The sequence below is a fragment of the Onychostoma macrolepis genome, chromosome 15 (genome assembly GCF_012432095.1).
Source record: "Onychostoma macrolepis isolate SWU-2019 chromosome 15, ASM1243209v1, whole genome shotgun sequence".
NCBI classification, from domain to species: domain Eukaryota; kingdom Metazoa; phylum Chordata; class Actinopteri; order Cypriniformes; family Cyprinidae; genus Onychostoma; species Onychostoma macrolepis.
In genome coordinates, this window is record NC_081169.1 from 9,042,986 (window position 1) to 9,065,524 (window position 22,539).

General features: G+C 35.7%; 2 protein-coding genes and 1 long non-coding RNA gene across 8 annotated transcripts in view; 2 read left to right on the forward strand and 1 right to left on the reverse strand.

The window, feature by feature from the left end:
- The first annotated feature begins 229 nt into the window (after positions 1-229).
- On the forward strand, positions 230-6,681 carry bach1a (BTB and CNC homology 1, basic leucine zipper transcription factor 1 a). Of its 2 annotated transcripts, none has more exons than XM_058744584.1 (5): positions 230-386; positions 1,005-1,259; positions 2,596-3,819; positions 4,034-4,240; positions 5,782-6,681. In XM_058744584.1, the coding sequence occupies exons 2-5, from the start codon at positions 1,020-1,022 to the stop codon at positions 6,121-6,123; spliced, it is 2,013 nt and encodes a 670-aa protein (XP_058600567.1). In that variant the 5' UTR covers positions 230-386; positions 1,005-1,019; the 3' UTR covers positions 6,124-6,681. The 2 variants fall into 2 exon arrangements, with proteins under 2 accessions (XP_058600567.1, XP_058600568.1); XM_058744585.1 differs by having other exon boundaries at positions 285-386; positions 737-1,259.
- A 3,324-nt stretch (positions 6,682-10,005) lies between these two features.
- LOC131520563 (uncharacterized) lies at positions 10,006-11,456 on the forward strand. Its single transcript, XR_009266093.1, has 3 exons — positions 10,006-10,367; positions 10,625-10,980; positions 11,076-11,456. It is a non-coding gene; the product is annotated as an uncharacterized LOC131520563 (long non-coding RNA).
- A 4,290-nt stretch (positions 11,457-15,746) lies between these two features.
- The window catches only part of cadm2b (cell adhesion molecule 2b), a 238,240-nt gene continuing 231,447 nt past the window's right edge, over positions 15,747-22,539 (reverse strand). For 2 of the 5 annotated variants that reach the window (XM_058799121.1, XM_058799120.1), the window contains 3 exons: positions 17,861-17,983; positions 17,637-17,742; positions 15,747-17,137 (listed from right to left, as the gene is read on the reverse strand). In XM_058799121.1, the coding sequence (XP_058655104.1) occupies positions 17,032-17,137; positions 17,637-17,742; positions 17,861-17,983 (335 nt within the window). In that variant the 3' untranslated portion in view covers positions 15,747-17,031. Of the gene's footprint in view, positions 17,743-17,860; positions 17,984-22,539 lie in introns of all 5 variants that reach the window. The other 3 variants (XM_058799124.1, XM_058799123.1, XM_058799122.1) reach the window with 2 other exon arrangements.

The window sequence follows — 22,539 nt, forward strand, 5'->3', positions numbered from 1 at the left end:
TTTGAAAATGTTGGTAAATGGGCTTTACTGTTTTACTTCTATTTTACCTTTATGTTCTATCTATCTATCTATCTATCTATCTATCTATCTATCTATCTATCTATCTATCTATCTATCTATCTATCTATCTATCTATCTATCTATCTATCTATCATGTTCTGGAAGTGGGCGTGTCGCTCAATGGGCGTGGTCAGTAGACGACGCAGCACGTTCTGTGCGTGCTGTGTGACGCGCACTCACTGCCGCACTGGACAGTCACATGACAGGCATATAGACGTTATGGAGCTGTTTCGCTGTCAAACTTTAATCCGAGTTCACGTTTAAACTGCAAAAGCGATGGACAGAGTGCGATTTTTGACGTCTTCTGATATCCAGTGATATGTCAGGTCGGTTTTCTATTCCTCTACAAACATACAAACCCCACGTGTAAACATGAGTGTGTTAAAATGTACAATGTCAGTTTCACAGTAAACAACTAGCTAGTTCCTACTTTTGTTGTATTATCTCGAAGGTTATGCCATATTGAGAAAATGGAATTTCCAGGCATTATAGTTACGCAATGTTTATTTATGCCAGCTGAAAAACAAATGTTTACACAGTTGCTTAACACTCATTTTGGGTAACGTTGACATATCCAGTGAAAGCTATTCTGACAACTATATGATGGACACACACAGTAAGAATAACGGTCTTTTGTCTAGCTATTAACTGAAAACATGTTTTTAATGTTTTGCAGAGTCATGCACAGTCATTCTGTTTACTTATCCTAATGGTTACTCAAAAGTTTAAACACTAAAAAAGGTATTATTATGGTCCTTTTATTTACGTATTTCTTTTTTATATTTTACTTGGTATAATTGTAAATGTATCTGTTGAATACTGTATGTGTCCATCATCATCATGTATTAACCCGGACATCACTCCACCCAAATGTAACTTGATGCATCTATTTCTGTATTTCCACTTTGTTACACAGTTGCGTCTATGTATCTGTTATCTTGTAGCTAAACCCCTGCGTCATGTCTGTGGATGGCCCCCGGACCTCTGTTTTCACCTTTCAGTCTGCTGTTCACAGCCATCATGTTCTTCGCTCGCTGGAGGAGCTGAGACAGAAGGAGCTCTTGTGTGATGTGACGGTTGAAGTGGAGCGCAGGAGCTTTAGAGCACACTCTTCAGTGCTGGCTTCCTGCAGCGACTATTTTTACACTAGACTTACAAACCACAGCCGGCCAAACCCTACCATCAGGTTACCGGATGAGGTAATGCTTGATATGGTGGACGGGTTGAATCATTTACTCATGCATGAATGATAGATATATTTATTAAAAAAATACATAAAAATTGCAATAATACATATATTGACTTGAATACACCTCTTCTATGATGAGCATGTTTATAATTTATATATTTTTGGGGGTAAAAAAAAAAAAATTCTGTAGCTATCCAGATACCATGTTTAAGAAAAAAGGCATCAAATTAATAAATGTTTGAAATGGACCTTTATTTGCATTTTTGGCATGATATTTTATTATTGATATTATTAGTTACAAAAATATTTACAAAACTGTTCTTTTCTATTTGTCAAGGATCCCTGCAGACTCTCATAACTGTGTGTCAAGGTCTATAATTTTCTTAAAATGCTATATAATTTGACCTTTTTATGACAAGGCAAAGTTAAATATCGACATCATAACATTTATGAATTAGTAATCATGTTGGTTACACCACATTTTAAGCATTTTTTTGAACATGGTTCTTTATTTCTTCGTGATGCATTTGTTTTGACTTTGATTTTACAACCCGAATTCCGGAAATGTTGGGACGTTTTTTACATTTGAATAAAATGAAAACTAAAAGACTTTCAAATCACATGAGCCAATATTTTATTCACAGTAGAACATGGAGAACATAACAAATGTTTAAACAGAGAAATTTTACACTTTTATCCACTAAATGAGCTCATTTCAAATTTGATGCCTGCTACAGGACTTAAAATAGTTGTGTCTCAAAATACGTCAAAGATGACCACGAACTCTTCAGCAGCTGGAAACCTATATCAGGCAAGAATGGGACCAAATTCCAACACCAAAACTCCAGAAACTCATAACCTCGATGCCCAGACGTCTTCAAACTGTTTTGGAAAAGAAGAGAAGATGCTACACCATGGTAAACATGCCCCCGTCCCAACTATTTTGAGACCTGGAGCAGGCATCAAATTTGAAATGAGCTCATTTTGTGCATAAAATTGTACAATTTCTCATAAGTCTTTTAGTTTTCATTTTATTCAAATTTAAAAAAAATGTCCCAACATTTCCGTAATTCGGGTTGTATTTAAAAACTAACTTCCTTGAGTGTATGATGGAAGAAACTAAGTCAAATGAGTTTGGCATGTCATGAGGGCGAGTAAATGATGACAGAGTGTTCATTATTGTGTGAACTATTCCTTTAAAAATTGTTTACATTGCACTGCTGTCAAATTAGGCCTTATATATTGAGATTAAATTGAGTAAATGAAGTTACAGCAATAGCCCAGTAATGTGATTTGCAAATGATTTATTCATGCAGTAATCATGACTACATCATTAATCTCCCAAGGTCACGGTGGAAGGATTTGAGCCTCTTCTGCAGTTTGCCTACACTGCAAAACTTCACTTCACGAAAGAAAACATCCTGGAGATCCACCGATGCGCCGAATTTCTCGGATTTCAAAACCTCGATAAAGCCTGCTTTGAATTCCTCATCCCAAAGTTTTCCGATGGTGGTGGAACCTCAAAAAAAGTGAAGGGTAAAAGCAAGAGCCAAGCGTCCCATGAGAAATCCCAATCCATCTGCAGTCCAAACGACCAAAACCCTGAAACTGGAGAAGATGGCATACCTCAAGATGCAAGCACTGTCATGCAAGCTGCATCTGCAACATCCTCTGAAGAAAGTCCTAAAGATTGTCTCCCCATCACAAATGATAAAGTAATGCAGTTAGATTTATCCCCGCTTTACGATAGAGGCACAGCATACCACATGGATGATGGCCAAGATCAGTTTTGCCTGCAGAACTGTGGCCCACAGTTGCCTTCCACTTCCATGGTGGCCGCTGAAGTTTGTCCTTTCCTGTCCATTTCAAGCACCGGTGACAATGAGAAACTGCATTCTTCTGCAGCAGGGGACATTTTAGCAATGGAGGACGATTTCCAGAAGGAACTAGCGATGGATGTGCATTGTGAACCACCTACTGATAAAGACCTGAACATAGCCAGTATCACCGAGGGCCACTTTGACCAACGTGAAGGGCCTCTAATGTCGCCCACCGACTGCAGCCAACTATGTCCTCTGAATTCTGCGCAGTCAAGCGGGGTTTTGGACAGCATTTCTGACGCTCCAGACCTCAGCAACATTGGCACAGATGACAACCAGGTGTTTGATTCCAACGAACAAACGTTCTCTGAACTGACCCCCAAAGATTGCTCCACAGAACGAAGCACGGTGGAAAGGGAAGTGGCTGAGCATCTCGCAAAGGGTTTTTGGCCGGATTTGAGCTCCACGTTAAATGAGCCGCTACCTTTGGACTCTATCGACCAGTCATCTGCAGGAAATGGCTCAGACTTCCACTGGTTAAAGCATCTGGATCTGGGCGCTGCGCCTGATGATTGTCCCTTCCTGAGAGACCTGAGCTCCAATGATAGACAGACCTCTGGAGGAGACACTCTGTCCAAAGAGGACACTGAAGACAGTCCCTGCATGTCCCCTATTAACTCAAGGGAAAACTCTGAGTGCGAATCGGATGGAGACTGTGAGCAGTGCGGCAGCAGTGAACAAGTGCAAGAGGTAAGCTTACTTGCACTTAGGATTGCAAAACTTCATGAAGTTAGAGTTAAAGTTTGATGCCAAATTGCAGCCCTTTATTTCAACCTTGATTGAGATTCCCTGACATGCTTCAATGAAAAGTTTCAGTCCCTACTGAAAAATGTAACCAAACTTGAGGCTGAACACAGCTGCAATCCTCCATAATGCAGTGTTGACGTCTTGGTTTTCTTCCCAGGTGGATTTGCCATTCCCTGTGGAGCAAATTTCCAGCATGACCCGGAGAGCATTCCTGCAGATGTTGAAACGCGAGCAGCTGACCCCAGAACAGCTGGAGTTTGTTCAGGATGTGAGACGGCGGAGTAAAAACCGCATGGCTGCACAGCGCTGCCGCAAGAGAAAGTTGGACTGCATCTACAGGCTGGAGGGAGAAATTAAGAAACTGGTATATCCGTTTGTCATATCTACTGAATCTAAAATAATATTTTGTGTTTGAACAGGTCTGAACAGTTTAAGCCCCATTTACCCCATTAATGCGACTGAATCAGTGTAGTGTAGTGCAATCAAACAATATGCAGCATGATCATTGTACTCTCATTTATACAGAACCACATGAACTTCACATGGGCAAATCACATGTGAAATATGTGATCACGTGTAAACACATTTACACCATGAAAATGTTCTAAAACAGGGGTGTCAAACTCACTTCCTGCAGCCCTGCAGAGTTTAGTTACAACCCTGCTCCAATACATATACCATGTAGTTTTCAAATAAGCCTGAAGGACTCGATTAGCTGGATCAGGTGTGTTTAATTAGGGTTACATCTAAACTCTGCTCCGGCCCTTCAGGAACTGAATTTGACACCTCTGTTCTAAAACCACATTTCATGTGCGTTTCATATGTGTTTCATGTGATTTTCACATGTGTTTCATGTGATTTTCACATGTGTTTCACGTGATTTTCATGTGTTTCACATATTTCACATGTGATTTTAACGTGATTTCCACATGTGGTTTTTCTGTAAGGGTTAATGATGGATGAGCCAGTTACTTTGAATGAACTTGAAATTACATTCAAAAGAATCAGTCTCAGACTGATTTAAACCATTAATTTTATTAATTTAATTTGAGCGTTTTCAGACTCAAAGAGAGTCATAAGACTCAAAATATGACTGTAGGGAGTAGGCATGGCTACTCATCATAGATGAGTACTACTCACCATTTCAATCATAGATGAAAACAATGATTGCATAAATATATAATGATATATAATTTGGATGCGATTAGTCACGATTAATCGATTTGACAGCAGTAAATGACTTATTCATTTTAAGTATTTGAAATTAGTATATAGGCCTTTTTAAAACAAATTATTAAAAGTTGGTAGTTCCACCTCTAAAGTACATTAAGAATTGCTAATGGGAAACCAGAAACGTTTAAATTTCCCATGATTCCCATCCCTAACCATTACCACAATGACTATGGGCATAAAGTATACAATTATATTGCTTCTATTGTCCCCTTTTCAGATGCAGAATAAGAAAAATAATCAATCAGACATATAGTACACAGTTTTGCACACATTACGCAATGCTGCAAAACAACAGACACCAAGAAAATCACAACGCTATCTCACGACCAATTCGTACGTATTTTACAAGGTGGCTAATTCGTAAGAATTCGTATAACCTCACTCGTACGATTTGTCTAAACCCCAGTGATGGGTAGGTTTTGTGGTGGGGTTAGGTGTAGGTAATTCATACGAATTTAGCAAAATTTGTATGAATTTGTACGAGTGAGGTCGTACGAATTCGTACAAATTAGCCACCCTGTAAAAAATTTACGAATTGCTGTGAGATCGGGCTGGAAAATCAATAGCATGTGCTATGATTAGTGTTGTTCTCTATAAGGAATGCAAAGTCTGGTAAACACAAACTGAAATTTAATCTTAAAATGGATCTTCTTTTGTTTCCACATTTATCAGAGGAGCGAAAAGGAGAAATTACTGCAAGATCACAGCCAGCTGAAGCTCAGCATAGAGGATGTGCGTCAGAATCTCTCAGGCCTGTGTCAGAGTCTCTCTACAGACGGCACGCCACAGTCCGAACAGCTGCAAGCACTGGCCAGGTACTTCTCCTCCGACTGTCCCACCTCCGTCCTCCTCACCCCCATGGCCTCTCCTAGCCTGGCTGGCCCAGACCAGGACGCCCATGCGAACTCCTCCCTGGATACCTTTCTTGCAGACACATGTCCTGAAGGAGACACAGTAGCACTCAGGTCGCCCACTGCCTTCCTGCAAGACACTGTTACAGATCCAGCTCCGTGATGTACAACAGAGCAAAGCAGCTTGAGAATGGTCTGATGTTTAATTTTTACTCAGGAGCTTACCTTTCTGCTGCCGTTAGTTACACTTTTGAGCATGACTTTCTTATTAGGAGCACTTTCGTAATGTTTCCAAATATGGATGTGACTAAATTTGCACTATTATTGGGAGTTTCGTATGGAGATGCTATACGGATGCATACGGATATACCTTTCATTCCTTGTTTGCTGTTATGCCATAGGGGTCATTCCTGTTATGCCACACATTTTGAAAACTTATTTTATTGTAAGTAAGTATTTCAGAAATATGCTCTGCTAAGCTCAGGCACATAAACGTTTATAAATTATAACTTATAAAAAAAAAAAGAACAAGTTGCCTAACAAGATGGAACATAACAGGGTGGAAATAAAGGGCTAAATGCTTTGTTTAATTACAGATTGATAGTTAGCTCAAGTTAATTTCGATTAGTGGTGTCAAATGATTAATCGTGATTAATCGCATCCATAATAAAAGTTTTTGTTTACATAATAAATGTGTGTATACTGTGTGTGTATGTGTATATAAATACAAACACATGCATGTATATATTTAAGAAAAATTTATGTTTTTATATTAAATATATTTATTTATATATATATATATATATATATATATATATAAGAATATGAATATATAAATGTATAAACGTAAATATTTTCAAAATATATACTATATGTGTGTGTATTTATATATACATAATAAATATACACAGTACACATGCATATATAATGTAAACAAAAACTTTTATTTTGGATGTGATTAATCGTTTGACAGCACTAATTTTGATATTTTTAACCATGTTTTGATATTTTGATTCCATCATACCCGTATTTTTTTTTTAATCTTGTCCAACGGTGGAATATTTTGAAATGAGACAAACAAACTAATAGCACAAGACATCTTTGAATTAATTGGTCATACTTTAAGATGTATGTGATGTATGTTTTCCCACCAAAAATGTCATTTCCTGGACGATTGTGCCATTAAGGAACTGGCTTTTGTTAGTTAAAGGGATTTTTCAGCAGACTAACGGGGTGGAAAGTAATATTGAAAACAAAGTAAATATCTCTAAAAAAGATTAACAATTAAAACATTACAATCAAGTTTGGTTTAAATATGTTGATTAAAGAACGAAAAGCACTTGGAATATTTCTTAATAATGGACTTCTTATGTTTTTTTAGTGCATTTATTGTAATATTGTCATGAAAGAAAATTAATGACTTCCATTTGCAACAATTGTCAATTTTATATTTTTAATTCAACCATAGACTTATGAAAATGTACTACATAAGAGGAATGACCCATGGATTAATTTCCAGACCTAGCATTAATTTTTTGTACACTGCCACAAAGGACAATCATTGTAATCCTGAAACATGAATTATGATTTTTGTTATGCTATGTAGAGCATATAAGTACATTCCAGTGTAGCCTAATAAGTCTTTGGCATTACCGACATGAGAATTGTGCATTGAATATGCATCTCCGCTCTTTTTTTTTTTTTTTAAGTATTCATATATGCATAAGTCATATTTATAGTGACATTCAAATAACTGCCATGTAAGATTTCATGCATATAATGCAGGATTTGTGAAAAATACATAGAATCCATAGTCTCTCTAAGGGAAAAAAAAAAAAAAAAAAGTAAAAGTTTAGATACTGTTCACTTTTTGCTTGCGAAAGTGGAGTGAGTTTGGAAAAGATCAAAAGGTCAACATAAAATCAAAATTGATCCTATTTCCATTCTTAATACATGTTTCTGATCTTATTGTGCATGATTCTTCATTACACATTATTTCAATGAAATATCTTATATTGTTTCATCAAAATGTAGATAATGGCATTATTTTGACTCTTGTTGTGGAACAGAATGCTTACTTTTCATGTACCGTATTGACCCGAATATAAGATGATGTTTTTTTTTCTTGGAAATACATCTGAAAAAACACGGTTGTCTTATATTCAGGGTCTAGACTTTGACATGTCAATAATACACCCACAACAATAGGTAGCGCTAAACACGCATAAAACGAGTGTGCCATGAAATATGTAATGTACTGTGTTGTAAAGATCGCGAGTGAAAACAAAAGAAAAAGAAAAGCTTACAGCGGCATGAATCGTGACTGTCATGTTAGCCTGATGGGACCAAACTTCCTCTGTAAGTGATTTTAAAACATAAGACAGTACCCAGATTTGAAGACTACAATAAGATTTCACTTCTACTGTTAATAGCATTTTGGTAGGCTATGATGAGATGGAAAAACAATGTTATATAATTCAGATGGGCTACCTGTTATTTTTATGGTAGCCTATATCAAAAAGTGTATATTTTTCAATGTCGTTGTTGGTACATTTTACCAGTAGGGCCTATTTACCATACTTTCAAAACAAAAATTAAAATAGGAAAAATATGCAATATGAAAATAATTTAAGAAAAAATGTGTTTTACAGAGAGAGAAAAAAAAAAAAAACAAACAAGATTTGGTTTTCAAAAAGCCTTTTTCCAAAAGGTACATCAGGAAAAAGGGGGGTCTTCTTATATTCGGGTCAATACGGTACTTTTCATCAGATTCTATCAGATTTTTTAAACATTTTTTTTATTGTGAAATATCCTGTTTGACTCAGAATTAATGAATGAACTAATGTTCGTTTCAATATAAAATTAGTCTAAAAGACATAACTCGTTCATGTCGCCATTGTAGCATCAATGGAATGTTCTATTTTTACTTTTTTGTGCCTTTTTTGTTTTAACCCTGTAACCAAATAACTGTCATGTAAACCTAAAATGCACTGTATAGTTCACTATTTGATTCAGATTTAACGAATAGTAGCAAATAAAATGTCAATAATTTTTTTCACTCAATGTGTAAATGTAGTGGTTCTTGCTAATAGCAATGTGCTAACAGATAATGAACAAATAAATGAATCTTGTTTTCATTTACGATTGAGACACATACACACATATATACACATACATATACATATATATATATATATATATATATATATATATATATATATATATATATATATATATATATATATATATACGTGACCCTGGACCACAAAACCAGTCTTAAGTCACTGGGGTATATTTGTAACAATAGCCAACAATACATTGTATGGGTCAAAATGATCTATTTTTCTTTTATGCCAAAAATCATTAGAATATTAAGTAAAGATCATGTTCCATGAAGATATTTAGTAAATTTCTTGCCTTAAATGTATCAAAACTTATTTTTTTTATTAGTAATATGCATTGCTAAGAACTTCATTTGGACAACTTTAAAGGCGTTTTTCTCAATATTTTGATTTTTTTGTACCCTCAGATTCCAGATTTTCAAATAGTTGTATCTCAGCCAAATATTGTCCTATCCTAATAAACCATACATCAATGGAAGGCTTATTTATTCAGCTTTCAGATGATGTATACATCTCAAATTCGAAAAATTAACACTTAAGACCAGTTTTGTCGTCGAGGGTCACATATATATATATGTGTGTGTGTGTGTGTGTGTGTGTGTGTGTGTGTGTGAATATACTAAGAATAATATAAATGCACCCCCTTCATATAATGCATTATCACACATTATGCTTAGTTAATGTCTTCCTCTAAACTGCGGAATTGAAAAAAAGAGTGCAAAAGCGAACCGGTTTCAACATAATGTTTTAAAAGAGTCCATCAATATCACAAGAAATATCTAAAATAAGAACATTTTGCAGAATGTGAGGAATTCCAGTATGGCCAGTGAGCCACAACGTGATTGTTGCCAAACGTAAAATATTTGTCAGCAATTGAGCAATTTCGCCACAAGAGGTCAGAATAATCATGTATTATTCATAGCGCGTTCACACAAGAAGCACAACTTTAAACCTGAGCTCCGCGTTTTTAGACGCGCGTCTGTGGCGCTTGTTTACATAGAAAACACGGGGAAAGCAGCTCAAATTAACGCAAAAAAGAGGCCTGTGTGAACGTCCTCTTTACTGTTGTGTTGCTTGAACTCATATATTAACATCCGATTTCAACAAATATACATAAAGGATGTTCATATTATAGCACGACCATAAACATTCAGAGAACTAAAAAAAAAAACAACATAGAACTGACGCATTATGACGCCATAGTAGAGTGGAATCTGTTGAGAGCAGTTCATCTCTGAGTGAAGTTGTTCAGATCATTTTAACTGTTCGTGATCGCAATGAAAAGGTAAGCAGTAGCACCAGGAGATTTATTAGCAACATTTTCATGGATTAAGCATATATTTTGCGTCTGTTTATATATTTCGAATTTTTTCAGTATACTCATTTAGTCCATTTAAATAAGGTCGATATGTTGTGTAGCCTATTGTAAAAACATTTCAAGAGTAAAAGAACAAAGTAGACATGTTTATTACTTTTATTCATTCATGTCACACATAGACATTTTTAGTTGACTAAATGAAGTTGATCAAATTGTTTCCCAAGCCGAAAAAGCAAGAAGCCGACAAGGCCAAGCATTACTCCAACTTTTGAGAGCCCTTCCCAGACCCAGTTACTTCAGTTTATACCTTCCTCGCCTGGTCCATCTTCTAACACGAGGCCTCCATCCAGGCGCATGAAGGGAAGACAGAGAAATGTTGTATTGCCTGACATTGGAAATGCAGTGAATTCTGTGGCCAGAAGAAACGGCACCGGAGACCCTTTACCATCCGTCCCGGGCATTCCAGCAGTGCTAAAAGGCGACCACAATGGGAAGACCATGTGCAGTGATGCTGCAACCTTTCTCTCTGCCGCTGACAGGGCAAGACTTTTTGGCATCAACAAGTGGTATTAGACTCCAGGTTAGTCATCTTCCACATCCTTCCAAAGTTTTCATATATGACATAATAGACAACTTACACATGTTTGGTTATGTTTTATTGTTTGTTGTTTACAGGGAGGAGATGAAATCATCAGAAAAAGAAGAAATCTGTTCAAAATAAAAAAATAATTGTGCATTAAAAAACAGTTGTTTCAGCTTCACTGTCATAACTATAGTCTATGGAAACTTGTTTCCCCCATGGAGTAAAAAATATAAAAGGTAATCAGGACTTTTTAATTTCACAATTCATACTCTTTTCATGCAGTTCTGAGGGAAAAAAAAGGCCAGAATTATAAAATATAAAGTCAGGACTTTGAGATATAAACTTGCATTTCTACTTCTTCTGAGAAGTCTGAACTCCAAGATATAACTCAGAATTCTGACTTTTTTGCTTGAAATTTTGAGTTTATAACTTGAAATTTGGCCCTTTTTCTTGCAATTCTGTTTTTATTTCCATCATGGAATAAAAAAACTAAAAAAGGTAGAAAAAACAGAATTGTGAGATGCAAACTTCAAACACAAAAATGCAAACTCAAAATTGCAAGAAGAAAATTACTCACAATTCAAACTTTTTTTCTCAGAATTGAGAGTTTTTCTCACAATCAAGAAAAAAGTCTGAGTTGCAATTACCCTTTTTATTTATCTCTTTATACTGTGGTTGAAACAGGCTTGAGGCGTCCATGATGTGCAGTAAAATGAGTTTGAAAATCCCATCACAAACATCTGAATTTCTATCATGCTGTGCACAAAATAAAAGTACAACAGAACCAAACCTTAAAAATCAGTCTTATTCTCTGCAGGAGGGTAAATCTCCATCTTGAGCACCACAGTCTCAGTAAACATATTTTAAATCTCCATATTAAGATAAAAGTTGTTTGGTTTGCCCTCCATACTGAATTTAAATAATCTTCTGTGTCTAGGGAACACTGGCTTTAATCAGTAGTAAAACCCATTTTCTGTTGGTCCATCTGTCTGCTCAAGGTCGCCGTGCCAGTTGTCATTGACATTTCAGCGTCCGTCATTAAGCTAAACGCTGCCAGTTGGGTACATTTGTGGTCTTCTGCGAGTGTATCGATTGTTCCTTGTTTTGTTAAAACTAACTCGATTCAGAGCACCATTAAAAACTCAATCATTTATCTTTTAAGTTGTAATTACTTTGTGCGGCCCGGCAGGTTCTTAGCTCTCTTTCTTAATTGTCCTTTCAAGGTGATCTCATTTGTTTACGTCCTCCATGCATACTTAAGATCTCCAAATTACTTATTTCGTTTTGTTTTCCTCTCAAAGGTCTTTAATGAGGTGTGCGCTTAGAAATATTCCAGCGGCGTCGCCAACATGCCATACAATGACAGGCTGGATAATCCACTGTAAATCAAGTGATTATAATCATAGTTGACCGATCAAAACCACAGCAGCATATTGATACAATGCAACGAGAAATCAAATGCTGATTTAGGGGTGCTGAATAACAGGCTGTTGTTGGGTTCGTTTTAAAACTATTTTTCTCTGAACAGTTGTGTTGCTTTGAAACAGTGGCATAAAGGGCCATTGATGACCAGTCTTCTCAATAAAAGCTGACAGAATATACCGATGGTGTTTAATTAAAACAATACAAATAACCACAACACATATATTGTGTATATATAGGCTATATATATATAGTTTGTACTGTGTATGTTTACCAAAAAATAAAATAAATAAATAATAATAATAATCATATGATTCAAATCAAATCATTCTAGTGAATTGGTAAACAAGGAAATCTGATTCTAGTGAATCGGTTCATCTTAAATGTACATCGCTCTCATTATGTAGCTTTGGGTTTTTTGATTAATTCTAGTGGATTTGTTCTTCCTAGATATACCTCTCTCTCTGATGTAGCTTTGGAAATGTTGATTTATTCTAGTGAATCGATTCATCTTAAAAGAACCTCTCTTTCTTTGGAAATTTTGATTCATTCTAGTGAATCGATTCATCTTAAAATGAATCGATGTAGCTTTGGAAATTCTGATTCATTCTAATGAATCGGTTTATTGTAAATATACCTGTCTCTCATATGTAGTTTTGGTAAGTTTGCTTTATTCTGAATCAGTTCGTCCTAAATGGACCTCTCTTTCAAACAGTACGTAGCTTTGAAAAGTCAAATTCATCCTAGTGAATCAGTTCATCTTAAATAATCATTCTCTCATATGTGGGTTTGGAAATTTTGATTCATTCTCAGTTCATCCAAAATCAACCTCTCTTTCATACAGTATGTAGCTTTGGAAAAGTCTGATTCATTCTAGTGAATCAGTTTGCCCTAAACAGACCTCTCTCTCTTGTATGTAACTTTAAAGAGTTTGATTCATTCTAGTGAATAGGTTCATCCTAAATGAACCACTCTTTTGTGTAGTATGTAGCTTTCAAAAGTCAGATTCATTCTAGTGAATCAGTTTGTTTTAAATGGACCTCCTTATCTCCTACATACCTTTGGAAAGTTTGATGCATTCTAGTGAATCGGTTTGTCCTAAACTAAGCTCTCTCATAGTATGTAGCTTTGGAAAATCAGATTCCTTTCATTAGCGAATCAGCTTGTTTTAAACAGTCCTTCTCTCATATGTAGCTCTGGAAAGTTTGATTCATCCTAATTGGACCTCTCTCACATCTCACAGTATGAAGTTTTGGAAAGTCAGGTTTGTTTTAAACAGTTCTTCTTCTCTTATATGTAGCTTTGGAAGCCTGATTAATTGATTCTTTCAGATGGTTCTTGTAAACGAACAGATTCTGTAAAGATTCAGCTTTTCAGGTCCTTATGTGGCATTTCATGTTTTTTGTATCATTATGTCTTTGAGTTTGAGTATTTTAAAAAACATACAATTCATAATATAATTTATCTTTTCAAGTTTGCTGTTCTCACCCAAATTGGGATTATTTGTTAATTCAAAAACCCACACTGACATAATTTAATTGTAAGTAACATTGATTTGAGGCACAGAATAGAAATCCACCCTGTTTCACAAAGATCCACCCACTTGGAGATTTTTTGCCGCGCCGCTGCTTTGAAAACTCGAACCACAGCCGAACAGCAAACTGGAAGTGGGCCAAAATAATATTCCATGTTAACTGCTCTGGGAAAATATCAATCCTAATAATTAAGTCTTTTGGGATTTTACACAGATGGCAGGTTTCAACAAGCTTGAGATGAGTTAGTAAAACTCTCGCAATAAAAGATGAGATATATAGCACATGGGGCTAGTTGTCACACTTCTTTTCCTTTTCTTTTTTTTCTTTTTTTTTTTTAGTGCAGTGAATATTTCTCAGGGAGGGTTTGTTTTATGAATTAGTATATGCCAGTGGAAAGATATTGAATATTTAATCAATATTGTCCAGGGGAAAATATACAGCTCATTAAACGCATGCTGTGCAGACCATGTTGTTACACTCCAAACCTGCCATTAAATATCGTATTATAGGTTCTGGGCTGTATTAATGTTCAGGTGATATTAATGCATTCTTGGCAACATGTTAAAAACTCCATTGTTTTGGCCCAAAATATTGTGACAAATTAGCTTAATAAATAAATAAAACCAGTAAAAGTGTGACAACTTGCCCCAATCTGACATGCATTATAAAAATAATTCTTTATACCTTCATTATATAGTTAGATTCTTGTCTGAATGTATATCAGTGTAGTTTATTGTGTTCAGTTGTTACCCAGTAGATATATCAAAAATATAAATTTTAGTTTGCTGAAAATAATTTGAATAAGAATGATTGGAATTATGATAACTTTAAATTCGATGTTTGAACCTCTTATTCAAATCCTTAGTTACGGAGATATGTGTATTGTCAACTTGTAACTAAACACCATTATGACCATTATTTTTAAGATTACGATGAATATTAGTAGTATTAGTGATACTATTGCTAAACATCATCAACAACTGCAATAGCTCATGTTCTGTTTATAATCAGTGAGGTTTAGTTTTTTAATTTACTACAACTCCAAACTTGTCCATACATGTAAAAACGCATTTGAAAATCGACCAGTTTCCATTGTTGTGCTGTAAAGTCTATCTATTTTTAATGGTTAATTTCACCAACTGAAGTTGACCCACCAGCATTAACTAACATTTAAACACACAGCACACCATCTTTGCGAGTGCAGAGAAACGTAATGGTTTTGTGTCGGTTATTCTGTTAAGCCTCAGTCTAGATTTAAGGCTGAACACACTGCATTGCTCCTTCCCAATTTTTTGATCTCCTCAAATCCTTCCCTGTAATTTCTCTGCCAACTCGCACTATGGATTACGTAAAGCTGTCACCATGGTGGTACAGTGGAAAGAAGGACAGGATTTGAAAGTTTCAGCAGAAAGCCACTTAAAGTTGGAGACAATAAACAAAGCCTTGAGAGAAGAAGAACCTCCACATACTCGTGCACTGAGAGCATCCGGCTCTTGGGGGCAGCATGTAGCCATGAAATTCATAGTATAAACCCAAGCATATGTAAAACAATATTCCATTATTGCGACTCAAGGATCTGATTTAATCATATATTAAGCACCTAAATACTATAATGCAAAAATTAGACTCTATTTTTTATTTTGTTTTAATTAATTAATAATAATGTATAATTAACAATAATATATGTGTGTGTGCACGTGTGTGTGTGTGCATATATATATATATATATATATATATATATATATGTGTATATGTTCAGACAGAGTTATGTGTTGCATGAAGAAGAAAACACAAATCTGAGTTTGTGCATATTTTACTCAGTACTCTGAGTTTTTTTTTCTTTTCTTACAGAGGCATAGTTTGAAAAAGTCGGATATTTAATGTAAAAGCAACCTCACACATTTTCCCATACAGCAAAAAACAAAGCAAATCAAAAGTTCTTAGAAAAATGTCTTCGCTCTAGTTGATGTTATAAAGAATGAAATAAAGTATGAACACTTGAAACATGTTTCATAAAAACGTACATTGAAGATTACGCTTCTCCAGAGCTTCAATGTGTGGTCGTATGTTCTGTTGCAAACACAAAGGCAATAATGGTGATTGTTGTTCTGACCTTCTCATGAACAAACGATCCTATCTGTTCACAAGCTTAGAAAAAGCACTAATAGTAATGTATTGTGTTTGTCCATCAGATTTACCCAATAAATTAGTATTAATGACAAGTATCCAACGGGACGTACTTAGTATTGAGAGGCTAAAATGGAGTCGTACACATGTAGCATAAAACAGAGCAATAAAGAATTCAAATTCAATTAAATAAACAGCTTACTAAATGCTGAAGTATACACATTATATACATTCCCTGGGTTGGGACGAAACAAACTAACAAACAAATATTTTCTTCACTAATATGAACTAAAAGTATGGGACACTTGAAATAGATATTTTGACATTTGTTTTCTCATATATTTATATATGGGATCCTATAGTTTAACAATATTCCACCAATAATCACTGTAGCAAAGTAATATACAGCAATATTAACAAGGGTCGGTCAGCGAATCGAAATGAAACAATGCCGAACTTCCATTCAAACATCGAACAAATGGCCATTTAGATCAATTCATAAAGTGAGAACAAAAATTCATTCACTCCAGTGAAAAAAAGACAAATTCAATTAGGCTCTTCTTTTCATCCTGAGACTGTCTAAACCAATGACATTTTACAATGACTTTGTGCTTACGTTTGAAACATTTTCAGGGTTGAAATAAACGTTCAGGGGGTGTGTGTGTGTGTGGGGGGGGGTATTAACAGTGCAAGAATATACAGACAGGTATGATGGAAATAGAAAATAATCTCGCTTCTAATGGTTACACACCAATTCTCATTTGTGCTTCATCGAGTTCCTGCCATTTTCAATCTGCCGGCTTGTTTCGGGTGACCGTGCGTTACATAATTATCCGTATCTCTTGGGCACATTCTTTATTACAGGGCGTACTTCAAAAAAATAAATAAAGAAAGAAAGAAAACACCCACTTTCACAATGGAAAACAACAGACACGCACACAAAAACAAAGACAGTACATGATATTTACATTATACATCTCACGTATTCTTGTCTTAAAGCGTAATTATTGGCAAAGCCAAGGTTTTCCGACTTGAGATGAACCACATTTCTTGCCGCTCCCTGGTAATATCTGTAAAAAGGTATATAACAGGCACAGTGAGGGTGGTTGAGAAATCAGTATTCACTGGGAAATTAAATAAATAAACACAGCAACAAACATGACAAGCACATGTCTGTATATTTTGGCACTTGGCAAATCAAACGGGGGTCATTTTGGAAAGGTGGGATAGGGTTTTTTGGCCTAAATGGACCTGGTGTTACAGTTACAAACTCAACTGATTTTTTTTTTTTTTTTTTTTTCCGAAATATTTTTTCGTCTGTGTTTTTTTTTTTTTTTTTGGTCGATTAGGATTGGTTTAACCAAAGGCAACATTCTTTTTGCAGCAGGTGGCGTGTCGAATTTGGCCTTAAAGAGGTTGGCAAAAGGACTCCAACTGGAGTCGAGGAGACAAACAGACAGAAGAGCCAGACCAGACTAGTGCTGTGAGGGACTATAACGCCTCCTCTGCTGGCTCGCAGTGTTGCCGTGAAAATACTGAACAGAAAAACAGAGGTGCTAAATGAAGTACTCTTTCTTTTCCTCTGCATGTGCGTGGTTCCCCTCCGCATTGATGATGGCAGTGTCTGCGTCAGGGGCGTCCTCCGCTCCTTTGGCCTCATTGGTTAAGTATGTCCCTGTCCACACAGTCCCACATAGGTCACATAGACACATAAGGTACAACAGTGGACATGTTGAAGCATTTTGCACACTATAGGTGAGGGGGCGAGAGGAGAGAGGGGAGGGAAGCCGTACCTTTGTGCCTGGCCAGATATCGGCCCAGGACGATGATGAAGCACAGGGTGATGAAGACCACCACGGCCACCACTCCGCCGATGAGCGCGTGGTCGGGGCCGGGCTGCATCAGTGCATTGGGATCTGGAGGAGGAGGAGACGGAGAGCACGGAGTGAGAAGACGTTTGGATTTGCGCTCTAAACACCAGCGGAACAACCGCTATAATTAGCCAATTATGGGTCGGTGTGTTAATATAAGAGACGCAAACTCATTACTTCCCACAGTTCACTAAATACAGTGGTAAGCAACTCAGCTGGAGCAGGCAGTCATTTCATTTCTCTGTTGATACCACTCTGTTGAGAAACAGCACAGCTTTGCTGATTTGAAACCATTTACAACATTGCTTTTATACAATTTTCAAACCAAGGGCCAGATTTACTAAACAGGGCAAATTAGCGTTAGAGCGCAATTCCATAAAAGCGTCGAAGGGAAGGGAAAATTCTGCAGGTGATTTGCTAACAATGCGCACATTAAAGAACACAGATGCAGCCTGATCATTTCCATAATCACCAGCGCAAATTACTGTCTGCTTTAAGACATGCTTTTTTTGGCTTTAAATAATGGCGCAAATACCAGTAATTTGACAAACGCAAACGTTGCATGATTAATTTTAATACTTTCCTCCCATAAATTTTGTGCCTGAAAGAGAAACTCCTACAAATGCATATTCAATGAGGTCAGGCATAAAAATAACTTTGTCCAAGCCTTTTCAGCACTAATTCTTCATTGCACGTCTTTAGTAAATCCTGACATTAGTATTTTAACGCCAAAAGACGGTTTGCGCTGGCGCAAGCTGTTAGTAAATCCCAGAAATCATACTCTAGGCCACACCATTTGTGCTACGTCAATTATATCTTAAATCTTGCACATTGTTGAGAAGTGATCAGACTTGCGATTTTGGTCTGCTGGACGATAAAACAAAAAAAAACTAAGGATATTCAGTCCAGAATATCATAAACCGGATTTCTGCCTACATTCTTTTTATGCAAACTGTGAGATATTGGATTTAAAATGCTGGCTGGAAAGACCAGGGTGCAAATACAATTTCCAAAATGCACACTGAAAAACACATGCTCTTTTAAGGTGGACAAACATATTATTATTCGGTAAAAAGTTGTGCATTTTTACCGAATAAATTTCTAGGCCCGATTTACATCTAGTATTAAGATGCGTTTTAGTCTAAAAGTAGACACATTCATATTTACATCATATTTTAATCCTTCTCTTTTGTCCAATTTTAACCACTTTCCTGGTTACTTTAAATGGAGTGTCTATAGGCGGGTGCATATATGGACTTTTTCTGATCTTTTGATGTAATATTGTGAAATAAAGCATGCACAATTTATGCAAGAACAATAAAGAAGACAACGGAAAATAATACAGAGAGCAGCAGCTTTCGTTCTACTCTGATAGCCACAAAACTATATGTGGTTTTGTGTTAGAATCAGGAGAAAAGTTAGCTTTTTACGTTTTTTTTTTTTTTCTCACCTTCACTGTAAAAAATCAAAAGTTGAGAATAATTAAAAGTTTAAGGCAACCAGCTTTAGCAGATTTTTGAGTTTTCTCAACTTGTTGTATTCAGTTTATACAAAAATAAGTTGAGAAAACTCAAAAAACTGCCGAAGCTGGTTGCCTTAAACTTTTAAGTTTTCTCAACTTTTGATTTTTTTACAGTGTTTTAACCAAACTTACGATTTCAGTTGGCAATATTTAAATCCTGTCTGGTTAACGCACTTTAATAACACATCCAGATGCGCATCAAAAAACTCGGATGATATTGTGAAATCGTAACATATCGTACGACTTTGATGTGCTTTTTTTAGCTATCATGGTTAGGTTCAGGTTTGGGTTATTTGTTTTTGTACGACTCGACTTCTACAATTGATTTCTTAAAATTTTGCCTTCTTGTTTTCTTTAAAAGCATTTAGAGCGCATGCTTTAAACTATAATTCATTACATATAATAAAGGGATGGAAGTGCTGCTTTATTCGCAGGGGTTTATTTTTGTGCAATATTCCAATTTTTTGCAATTGGATGCAAATACAGCTATAGAGACTAGTAAGTTACCCACTAGCAAACAACCAGATCACCCTAGCAACATCCTAAAAACCCTTAACAACCCTTTAGCAAACACCCAGACCATTTACCTATGTGTAAGTTTTGCACGGAAAAGCATCATTCATATTTTATTCAGAAAGAATATACATCTAGTTTAAAACACAAGACAGGATAGGTTTAAATTTTCTTTATACGTTTTAAAACATATTGCAGGTTATAGGTTAAACAATTCAGTACTTTATGGTTTTACTGCGGGTGCATCATTTCTTTCGATGACCTATAATGCCATTAGTGGAGCATCACTTAAAACCATTTTTCTAATCTTCTGAATCATAAGCTTTGGAAAAATCCTTTAATAAATTAATGTCACTAAAAAAGCTTTTAGAATACATTTTCTGTAGCAACCGACTATTCAGTGAATACTGTTGAGCATTCCATTTATATATATATATATATATATATATGTGTGTGTGTTTGTGTTTTAAATATTACTGCCATATGACATCTGCATGCAGTCAAATCGAGGAATTGCAAACCGGTGTTTACACCATGCTGGATCACAGAAACATCCCCAGTAAGTCATGCTGCTTTGAGTTTTGGAGCCCAAGCAACATCAATTCAAAGCCAATGTTCTATACTGACTTTCAATAGGCAGCAGGAGGGAGGGGGATTTATCATTACAAACGAATGTTGAACAGCTACCAAAGACCTGTCATATCTCACACAGCCCTGCGAGGACCAAAGTGACTCAATCCTTGGCGATATACAAGAAGTTTAAAAACGGCAGGGGTTGCGGCAGGCTGATTTGTCTCCTGGGTTTAACTTTGAGTGAGCGAGCGCAGACTAGGGTGAATTCAGTCACCTCTGAACTTCTACTGAATAAATCGCCACCTGGAGTTGTGAATCTTAAGCCCCCACTGCTGTTAATGCTGCCACTACCTGCCTCAAATGTGTAGAAGGATTAGTTCACCCTTAAATTCTCATTCATTCTTCGATGGAATATAAAAGGTGAATATTCAATGAATATATTGGCCACTATTTTCCATATAATGAAAGTAAACAAGGACTGGGAATGTTGTAATGTTGTATGTTGTAATTCACTGAAAATTTGGCCCTCTGCACACTGTTCATTACTGAGTAAGTGAGTTAAACCAGATCAGTAAGATTAGTGAACAAATCATTCAGGATACGTTTACACGACAATGATGCACTAAAAAAGGTTTTCTTTAGCGTTGTTTTGTGTACAGACAACTCTGTCAAAACGATTCCTGTTCACACACTGTAAAAAGTGATAAGTTGACTTAACTTAATAATTTTAAGGCAATGGGTTTCCTCAATTTTTTTAAGTTAAGTCAACTTATCACTTTTTACAGCGCACGCATCTACAAAAATGACCTAGAATGCTGTATTATGCATGCCAGGCCAGTAGTTGGCATTGTCACTTTGTAAAGAAACACTGAACACGTGCATGAAATCACCGTTTTCACTAATTCACATTTTTGTAGCTCACACGGAGACGATAACGCTGCATTTAAAAAGAAAAAACTCATACTTGTACCTTGAAACATGTTTTTAAAAGTTTATTTTTACACCCCCAAAACGCTGTTGTTGTGCAAATGAATGGCCAAAGCGCATAAAAGGTTTTCCATTTCTAGTTGAAAACAGTGTTGTGTAAACGCCACCCTCAGATCTATTTTGTTAACTGGAGAAATTAATTTACTGAAAAAATCTGTCTTAAAATAATTAATTCATGATACTTCCTACAAAAAGATTTTCTGTGAATAACAACTTAAATTTTGGCTTGTGTCTCCACTTTTACGATACTTTGATGGGGGATTTTGTAGGACTGGGCGATAAAATTATATCATAAAAATTATGTTGATAAAGATGATAATCTCTGGACAGTTTTACTCAAAATGGATTAATCTAACAGATAATACGCTAATAGGCTAAGTCTGCATGTTCTGCATGTCTCTGTGTGAGTGAATGGCATAGTTTCACCAGATACACAAACTTGAACACACACAACGTTCAGCATGATTTCAGCGTCTGCGTCTAAATTTATGAGAACATGAACACATGTACTTCATCTCCAGAGCTGCTCTGAGAGTCACTTCACAAGCTTTACTCTGTTTCATTTGAGAAAACAACTGTCAAATACACACTGACACTGAAAGTAAAGCTGAAAGACCTTCACAACACCCCTTAAAAAAAAAAAAAAAAAATCTGGTTTAACTTGAGGAAATTATGACAGACATATATTACTATTATATACTAAAATGTAATTCTCCATGAATAATAACAATAATAATAATAACAATAACAATAACTATTTTTATTGAAAAGAATATCATACAACCAAGGTGTTTTTCATTCATTTATACAGTTATATAGAGCTAGTGTGCAGCATTTGACCTAAAATAAAAATGCAATGTTTTGTTGTACATTAATTATGTTTTCATTTCATCACATTTTAAAAGATTTTTTTAAATTGTTAACATTTTATTAATTCATTTAATTACACTTTTTTATGAGAAATTTGTAGTTAATCATAAAGCACAGTATCCAGGAAAAAATAAAC

Bases quoted from the DNA above. Each gene is read 5' to 3' on its own strand.
- bach1a (XM_058744584.1), top strand. From the start codon at position 1,020: ATGTCTGTGGATGGCCCCCGGACCTCTGTTTTCACCTTTCAGTCTGCT. The intron at 1,260-2,595 runs GTAATGCTTGAT...TAATCTCCCAAG, and splicing joins CCATCAGGTTACCGGATGAG to GTCACGGTGGAAGGATTTGA. The intron at 3,820-4,033 runs GTAAGCTTACTT...TTTTCTTCCCAG, and splicing joins GCAGTGAACAAGTGCAAGAG to GTGGATTTGCCATTCCCTGT.